Here is a 9,890-nt window from a genome sequence, read left to right as displayed (position 1 = left end):
GTCTATAGTCTAGTCTATAGTCTAGTCTATAGTCTAGTCTATAGTCTAGTCTATAGTCTAGTCTATAGTCTAGTTTATAATCTAGTCTATAGTCTAGTCTATAGTCTAATCTATAGTCTAGTCTATAGTCTAGTCTATAGTCTGGTCTATAGTCTAGTCTATAGTCTGGTCTATAGTCTAGTCCATAGTCTACTCTATAGACTATTCTATGGTCTATCCTATAGTCTGGTATATAATATTGTCTGTGCTCCAGTCTATAGTCTAGTCTATTAATCTTTAAACCCCAAAAGAAAATCAATTTCAAATTGTCAGTTTTCCATTCCTGCTCTCCGATATAAAACTCGTTCGTTCTTGAACAATGTTTATTGCACTCTTTTGAAATATTTCTTTTGTTGCTCTCTATATTAAAGACCCCCTTAAAGTAAAAACAACCGATCTTTCCCTGTTTATTCACATGAATAGTTTTTTTTTGTTTTTTTTATGATTTTATTTTACGGATAGAAGTACAAAGTTGTATACATACTTTCAAGAATTATGAGTTAAAATAAGAAGGAAATATGAAAAAAAAACAACAACATAAACAGTATGTTGTCGTCATAAGACTGAACTCTATTTGAATATTAGGGAAGATGCAGTGTTGTATTTTTTTTTAAATATAAAACAAATTTAGAGATATATTAGTGTTTCCTTTGATATACAATCATTTACATGTGTTTATTAATAGGTCAGAGTTGCCTGATTACTGATCGTGTAATAATTATAAAAATGATCCTCTTTTGATGTAAAAAATACTATCGCTCTCAGTAAACAAATTACGTTATTGGAAGGTGATCATTATAACATCATTTTAATTCTTTCGTCATTCTATATCGATCATGCGTTAACTCGTCTCCTGTTTAAGATTGTTTTATAACTTCAAAAAGATCTTTATTTGAACCTCTCTAATAAACATATGTTTATAATAAAATTAGAAAATTACTTTTTTTATCGTTAAAGAGAATTTGTTTAAAGAAAAAACTTCAAGTTGATGACGACAGTACATTTGTTGATGGATTCACAAAATGACCAAACACGATCACTATACTAAATGCAAACTTTACAATTTGTTTATTGTCTATAAGTATATGGTATTTCAAGACAAAATACAAATAAATTTATGGAACCAGGGAATGTAGTCATAGTTGTGGTATTGATAATTAAATAACGGAACTAAATATATGTGGTAGTTTGTCCATTGTTCTTAGTTAGATTCTTTAATAGTGTTCTAGTTATATTGATTAGTTTTTTTTTACTATTTTATAAAATTTTTACCTGTTTTGTTTTATAAAGAACTATGAGGAGTTTGATTATTGATAATTGTGTTACAATTTCCTTTTTTGCTAAAAAAAGTGTGTGAAAAGAGAAATATTTCTTTTCAAATTTTCGATAAGAGTTTTTTTGAACGTTCTCTATTGTTTTGCTTTTTTTACACTACTCTCTATCTCTTTAGTTTTAACATAAATTGTAAAGAAGAGTATAATAAGTATTTTACTATGATCATTTTACCTGCTTTTTTAAACATTATCATAACCCAGGTGATCAAGCGTTTAAGAATTTAGAAAATCTTTTTTAAAATAAAAAAATCAATCAGGAGTTTTGAACCCTTTTAGTAATGGATCCATTAAGGTTTGTTGTAATTTAGAGACTTTTATCTATTTTTGGTGGTTTTAAACTTTAGATTTATATTGCTCGCGGAATAAGGATTATATAATGGAGTTTAAATCTTTATTTTTTAAGTCAACAGATTGTACTTTCAGATGGAATAATAGATTTTATTATAAAATATCTAACGCTTTATTATAAGGTCTCAAATAGGGTCATAAAATGATCTTCCAAACTTTAGGTTTCGATATCTCAAAATTTTGAAGTGATGAGGTTTTAGTGAAGCTCAATATGTACTTAGAATAGTAAATTTAGGTCGATCGTTTAAAAATCTATTAAAATCTGCTAAAACGAACCCAAAGTGATCGTAAAAACTATGTCTGATCAACGTAAAAACTATGTCGGATCAATGATCTGTTAAAATCTTCTAAAAACCCTAAGTGATCGTAAAACCTATGCCTGATCAATGCTGATATCAAACAAGAAAAGGGACTATGTATGTATATCTGAGATAGGCATCTTGATAGTTTTACCCCATCAATAATGATTTGTAAAGTGTTTGGTGAAAAAAACAAGTTTTATTGCCCTGTTATGTTAAACATTAGCTTTTGATAATGGTATGCAAGCATAATTCGATCAATTTAACGTTTTTTTTTTTCGTTCTTTCTTACTCTTTTTCATCTTTGTTGCATGATCGGTGCATCATATGTTGTTGTTGTTTGTTTGTATGTATGTCTGTATCTGTATATAGTAAACATTTAATGATGTTTTTTTTTTTGTTTTGAAAGGAATGCGCACACTTCCGTTTAACGTCTAGGCGCACATCATGATCAGCATCAACATCATCATCATGATCATCAACAGCAGTCAGCAGCAACATGATCATAAACACCATAAACATAACAACACGCAGGTAGTCGTCACAAGTTGAAGACAACAAAACAAAACAAAAAAACACACATTAAAAGAAATATGTTGTTTTCTAAAGAAGAGGCACAAAGAAACCAGTAAAACTCTCTAAACACATGTATATTTAAATACTACATACAGACAAGTATTTAGTTATACATATATACATACATACATATAAATAACTCCATACCGATCCCAGATCATTTGAGATATTTGATGATTTGTTTAGCTGTAGGGTATAAGATGTGTGTATTGTTTATGGGATATTAGGGCAGAACACTACACTGACAGCCAGCCAGTCATCCAGCCAACAGATTTTTCTTTTTTTTTTGAAATGCCTTTTCATGTTTTTTTGTGGCTGATGATGTTGTTGTAGCATGAATCAATGTTCTTCTCCACCTCCACCACCACCACCAGCAGCAGCAGAAGCAACATCACCATCACTTCGATTTTATATTGAATTGTGAGATCGTTGAGTCTGTGCTACACCCGTGTATTGAGTTCAAGTGTGTTTTCAATAAGAATTTAAACGTTTAAAGAGCAACATCAGCGTCATTATTGCTGCTTCATCATTACTTGTTCAAGATTCTCAATTTTTTTACCTCATTTTAGTTTTAACGGATATAATGTACTCTGCGTCTTGTTTAGTTCTTCCCTTTGCGCGTGTTTAACCAAATGTAAATTAAAAAAATAACCTTTTTATTAAATAAATAAAATTAAATAAATAATTATTTATAAATATTAAAATAAAAGAAAAATAGTGTTAAATTATTTTCAAATAATTCAAAATTAAATCAAATTTGTTTATAACCAAATTTACAAATACAAAAAAAAAATGTGTGCATTTTGAGTGAAATCGTTTTGCTATAGTTTTTTTCATGTAAATATTTGATTATTCATTTTATTCTTATATTTCAATTTCAACCAAATATCGTGTGGGTTGTATGGATTTATATTTTGTGTTTCATTTTTTTTTTGGTGAATTTAGATATATTTTTATATTTATTTGTTGGCAACCAAAACTGGAATGCGGCGGATGTGATTGTTTATTTATTTTTTTTATTTATTCCGTTTTATCGGTATAATTTCCTACAACTAGCTCAGTGTATATACAACACAGCAGCAGCAACAGCTCGCTTGAATGTCTATAGAATGTACATTAGGGTAATACCCAAAAATAGAACTTATGCTATGTATACACGATTGTTAGATCTTACAACGTTGTCAAGAAAAGTGTGCAGAAAATGTCTAATAATACTGTCAACTTACAAATTTTGTCTTGCAATATTTTTGGTAACGCTTTTTCTGACAACGTTGCAAAAGAAAAATTTTAAGTTCAGACGATTATTAGACTTTTTGTCAACATTTTACTGACAACGTTGTAAGATCTGACAACTGTGTATCACGAATTTTAAAATTTCTTCAATTTGTTGGAAATTCAGACAATTATTAGACATTTTGTCAACATTTTACTGACAACGTTGTAAGATCTAACAACTGTGTATCACGGTTTTTACAATTTCTTAAATTTGTTGTACCTCAGGACGAATTTTTCAGATAAAGATAAACCTAGTTTATTCTTTATTTTGGGTTTTTCAGTAATCAGTAACGTTACTTAGAGCGGATTTTTCAGACAAAGATAATCTATCTTCTTTGTTTAAACCTAGTTTATTCTTTGTTTTGCGTTTTTTCAGTAAACAGTAACGTTACTTATTATCTTAGTTTAACTGAGTTTTATTGACCAATTAAACTTAACTTATAAGTTAGAAAACACAATTAACAAAAACAATAAAACAATGATTTCGGAAGAACAAAAACTGAATTTTTTAAGTAAATTGCAATTTTCTGATTTGTTTTGTTTTATCTTTTATTGTTTTAAATGTTTATTTAACATTTTTCCAATATTTTTTTTTTATTTAACAAAAGTATTATTTGCAAAAAACAGCTGTTTTCTGTTTATGTTTTTTTGCAATACTAACAAAGTTAACTGAACTTAGATCTAAAACTGAAAAACACAATTATGGGTTAAAATCCGTCCAAAATTTGTTCCGAGTTTAACCTAAAAGCAAGTTAAGCCTAGTTTAACTGAGTAGTAAGAAACCCGCTCTCACAGTAATATTTGGTTTAACTGGACCTGTTATGGGGAAAAAGTATGACAAAAAACCTTAGTTCCATTTTCAGAAAAGCAAACTTGTTTTCATTTTAAGAATATGTTCCCCATTCCAATATGGACACCCTAATGTACACATTTAGATTAAATACTTGGAATGGATGATATTCATGTTCTAACTGAAATAAATTTCTATTTTTTCTTAAACGGAAGTAACTTCAACATAAACATTGGCAAGAAGATAGCTATAGATATACTATATACACATGTAGATATATCCAGCAATTGCAAAATCCAACAATCATAATCAAATCCATACATCTCCATACTAAGTTTTTTTAATACCTTACTAACTACACTATGTACTTGTTTGTATTCTAATTAAACTAATTTCAATTTTAATTTTCTCTCTTCTTTTCAGCTCTAAACGTGATTTGTGATTGTCTTATAGATGTGGTCCGACGTTTTACAGCAAGAAGGAAATAGTTATTTTTAAATTTGTTCAAATAAATTCAAAATGAAAATGCTTCCGGTACAATTATCGTTGAATCCGCCATTGGGTCTTTGGAGTGATATGTTATGGCGTTGTCCACCAGCACCGCCTAGTCAATTGGCCGAGCTAAAGACCCAATTGCCGCCGTCTCTACCCTCAGATCCCCGCCTGTGGAGTCGTGAAGATGTGGCGGTATTTTTGCATTTCTGTGAGCGTGAATTTGACCTGCCAAAAGTTGATTATGATCTCTTTCAAATGAATGGCAAAGCCCTATGCCTGCTCACACGTGCCGATTTTGGTCATCGTTGCCCCGGTGCCGGCGATGTTCTACATAATGTACTGCAAATGTTAGTGATTGAATCACATATGATGCAGTGGCATTTACCCAATAGCCCTGTGACTCCCACTAGTCGCTATCCCTTGTCGCCGCACAGTCATCCACCCACACCCACTTGGCCCCCAATAGGGCCACCAGAAAGTGCCTTTCATCAAACCTCTCATCTAACTCCACATCATTTTATGACACCGAATTCGGTGACATTAAGTCCCCCGCCTTCAGTAGATTCACAAGCCAGTAGCCCGCCTCAAAATCAACAAGATCAACAGAATGGTTCTGCCACACAATCTGCCAGCAATAGCAGTAGTAGCAGCAGTAGCAGTTCTAGCAGTACTACCAGTTCTTCTTCTTCAAATGCAGCCACAGCAGCCGCTGTTGGTTTATCCACACCCAATGCTTTTAGTGGTTTAAAGAATAATAACAACAACAATAATGCCAGTGGCCAACACTCCGATTCCGAGGAGGAAAGTTATTCAGAGCCACCCAATGCTAATAGCACAATTGTTAATTATTCTAATTATCCTAGTGCCTCGGCTATAGCTCAATATAATAACAGTCCGCCTACAACCCCCATTCTAAAAGACATGCCACAAAGTCTTAAGCAACAAATTAAAAATACTTTTGTTAATTCATGGTCTCAACAACAACAACAGCAGCAACATCAACAGCAGCAATTGACTTTGGAACAGAAATTACCACAGAGTGGTTCGGTGTCAGCACCTACAACACCTAGTTATGTGCAACCCGTTAAAAGGGAATTTTTCCCCGATAAAACTGACAATCGTTATATGCAACCAGTTAAACGTGAATTCTTTCCGGAAAACACTGAACCCAATACAAGTAAGTTGTGATTTTTCGTGAGATTTGAAACACATGAATCCAATTCTATAATTTTAAACATTTTTCTCAATTTTTCTTTTTCTTTTCGCAGATGGTCGTTTACTGTGGGATTTTCTACAACAACTACTAAATGATCGCAATCAAAAGTATAGCGATTTAATAGCCTGGAAATGTCGTGATACTGGTGTTTTTAAAATTGTCGATCCTGCAGGGCTGGCCAAATTGTGGGGCATACAAAAGAATCACTTATCCATGAATTACGATAAAATGTCACGTGCTTTACGTTATTATTATAGAGTGAATATTTTACGTAAGGTACAGGGCGAACGTCACTGTTATCAATTTTTGCGTAATCCTACAGAATTGAAAAATATCAAGAATATTTCCTTACTAAGACAATCGGTCAATCAGAATCAGGGCAATAATGCTAATAATACAAACAACAACAACAATAGCAATAATCTTGCTGGCAATCAAAGCTCGTCATCTGGTGGTCTACAAACAACATCACCGTCTACAAATGGTACAAATTGGGCAATGCCGGTTCAACATTCAGCCCAACAGCAGCAACAACAACAGCAACAAACACCCCAACGTCCTACATCATCACAGCTCAATAATAGTAATCATTTAACCTTACCTAATGGCATATCAACGGCTGCGGCTGCTGTAGCCGCTGCTGCAGCTGCTGCCTATGGTCCACCGCCTTCTTCGCCCTTATTTATGCACGCTATTAACGGTGCCTTCCATTATCTGTCTTCCAATGGTGTACCACCAAATTCACCTGCAGCTTTACCCACAACACCAAATGAAAAATTCCAATTTAATGTGGTCAAACCTGAACAAAATCAACAACAAACATCGCCACAAAACAATAACAATAACGAAGAAATGAAACCCACAGACTTAAGTGTTACGGGTAGTAATGGTAATAGTGAAAAAAGACCCTATTCCAGTCCCTCAGCTAATGATGATTGTTTTCCGTAAGTGTTATATATTGTTAAAGAGAAATAGGAACTTTTTATTTATTTCATGTTTTTCTCCCCCCCTTAACAACAACAATTAGATTGATACGCAATGCTGATGGCTTAACTACCATTAAACTGATACGTTATAATGATAATAATGAAGCTAATCAAGCTGCCCTTGCTAATGACTGCAATGATAGTTCAACACAACAAAAATGCAATACACCCACACCCATGGATAGTGAATCAAGTGAAATGGATTCTAGTCCATCACACGACAACATGGGAGCAACCGATTTAAGAAAGTAAATTACAAAAACAATTTCGAAATTCTCTTTAGGACAAGACAATCATATGTATAAACACACATGTAAACATAAACAATAATATTTTTCATAAACAAACAAACAAACGAAAACATGTGGCAACTTTAATAACTAACAACATACCAACTCAATCTTTTGTATTGTGTATGTTTTTTAGATTGTATTTGTTTTTTTGTAAAGAACAAATAAAAGTTGCATAATTTAGTACCTCATTATTATTAAAACAAAAAGAACATTTTGTATAATCAAAGCTAAAGCTATTTAACTATAAAAATCTTAAAAATTTTTTCTCTAATTTAGCTTAATGGTAATTTATTTGTTTTTTTATATATAAATTACAAATGGTATTGTTTTTTTTTCAAATGAGGTTTTAAATGTAAACACTTTTTTTACAAATATTTAAGTTTGTTAGTTAATATAAGAAATGTGCCAATTTTTTTATAAATTTTATCATTTAAATTCATTTAAAAAAACCCTCCCCCCCACACACACACTCACAATAAGTAGTTTATGAACTTTTTTAACATCACCGGTAGAATCATGGTGTTGTTGGAAAGATAAAGGAAGAAAATATAAAAATATATGTTTAGGATCTTTTACATAAAATTTTATCAAAGGTTTATAAACCAAATTTTTATACAAAATTGTTTTTATAAACTTTTGATAAATATTTATGTTTAAGCAAGTTAGTTTTTAAGTAAAAACAAACAATTTTCTTAGCACAGCCAATTTTATTTAATAATTTTTTATTACTTTCAACATTGTTTTTATTATTTTTTTAAATAAACATTGTTTTCCTTATAACAAAACTCTTTTTAAATGGAAATTCTTAACAAACACTTTACAATATTATTGTTTTTAGTTGTTAAAGAAAGAACAACAAGAGTTTATTTTATAAATAACAAATAATACACACACATACATATACACCCACTTACATATAATAACAACTCATATTTATTAGTTTAAAGAAAAAGCTTTTTGTGTTTTATTTAACAGCTTTAACAAATTTAAAATTTTTTTTTTAAAAATTTATTTTACCTTAAAAAAATTAAATAATTGCAAACGAATGTGATAGCAAAAATTTAAATAAAAATTGAAAAATTAACCTAAGTGTATACAATTAGCTACAGAAACAAAAATAATATTTAAAACTCAAAAAAAAAAATATCTTTTAAAAAAATATATTTAAATAACTTAAAATTTTTAACAATTTATTTCTTCCCTCTTTTTACGTTTTTGGCTTAGAAAAGGAATTTTGGCAAAATTTATTACTTAAACTCTTTAAATAAAGCTTTAAATGTTTTTTTTTATATATATAAAGCATGTAATGTTTTATTTTAAAAATATTTCCAAAAGAGTTTTTAATTTGCCTCATCCTTTAACATTTTGTTTAATTCTTTGGCTTAAACTCTTGCTCATCATATAACAGTTTGTAGCTAAGCTTAGCTTTGGCATAATAAAGATATTTTGTTATTTAAAGTTATAAATATAATTTATTGTTTCAAATTTATTTTTTTTTTAAATATATATTGTTAATCTAATAATCCCCCTTGGCTTCCACAGAACATTCGTTCTTTTTATACAAAAAAAAAAAAAAATAAAATAAAATTTAATATAAAAAACAACACAACAAATTGAAATGTATTTCTTTTTATATTATTATTAAATAAATTTAGTTAAAAAAAAAAACAAAAAATATATAAAATATACAAAATAATTGCTTTAATTTCTTCTTACTTATAAATATATATAATTTTTTTTATAATAAACAATAATTACTTAAACATATTTATATAACAATAAAAATAATTTAAATTTTTTTTGTCATCTTTTGTTTATACAATTTTTAATAAATTTCTTTAGCAATAGTAATTAAATATGTAAATATCATACAAACAACAAAAAACAATTAGTTTAAAAACAAATCTTTATATAATATAATGTATAATGTATATTTTATTAATACAACAACAATTTTTACACTTAGTCTTAATAAATCATAATAATAAATGAAAATGAAAAAAAAAAACACACAAAAAAATAAGATAAAAAATATTTATATTTACAATATACTTTCATATACAATAGAAAATTCATCTATTTACAATTTACACAAAGACTTTAAACAAACAAAAAAATATCTTTTTCTTTCGAAATGTTTGCTTTAATTTTAATAACTCATAATATGTATTATTAAAACAAAACAAAACAAAAAACAAATCAACAAATTACAAAGGTTTAATAAAGAATACATTATGAA

At 29.2% G+C, this 9,890-nt stretch overlaps 1 protein-coding gene across 3 annotated transcripts in view; it reads left to right on the top strand.

The window, feature by feature from the left end:
- The window catches only part of LOC111687181 (ets DNA-binding protein pokkuri), a 29,232-nt gene extending 20,353 nt beyond the window's left edge, over nt 1-8,879 (top strand). The window contains exons 3-6 of one of the 3 annotated variants that reach the window (XM_046945057.1): nt 1,555-1,565; nt 5,084-6,333; nt 6,425-7,316; nt 7,400-8,879. In XM_046945057.1, coding sequence (XP_046801013.1) covers nt 5,181-6,333; nt 6,425-7,316; nt 7,400-7,610 — 2,256 coding nt within the window. In that variant the 5' untranslated portion in view covers nt 1,555-1,565; nt 5,084-5,180 and the 3' untranslated portion in view covers nt 7,611-8,879. Of the gene's footprint in view, nt 1-1,554; nt 1,566-2,439; nt 3,231-5,083; nt 6,334-6,424; nt 7,317-7,399 lie in introns of those variants that run through there. The other 2 variants (XM_046945056.1, XM_046945055.1) reach the window with 2 other exon arrangements.
- Nucleotides 8,880-9,890: the final 1,011 nt, after the last annotated feature.

The sequence above is a fragment of the Lucilia cuprina genome, chromosome 2 (genome assembly GCF_022045245.1).
Source record: "Lucilia cuprina isolate Lc7/37 chromosome 2, ASM2204524v1, whole genome shotgun sequence".
NCBI lineage: Eukaryota > Metazoa > Arthropoda > Insecta > Diptera > Calliphoridae > Lucilia > Lucilia cuprina.
Note: the sequence above shows the minus strand (reverse complement) of the source record. Positions and strands in the feature narration are given on the sequence as shown.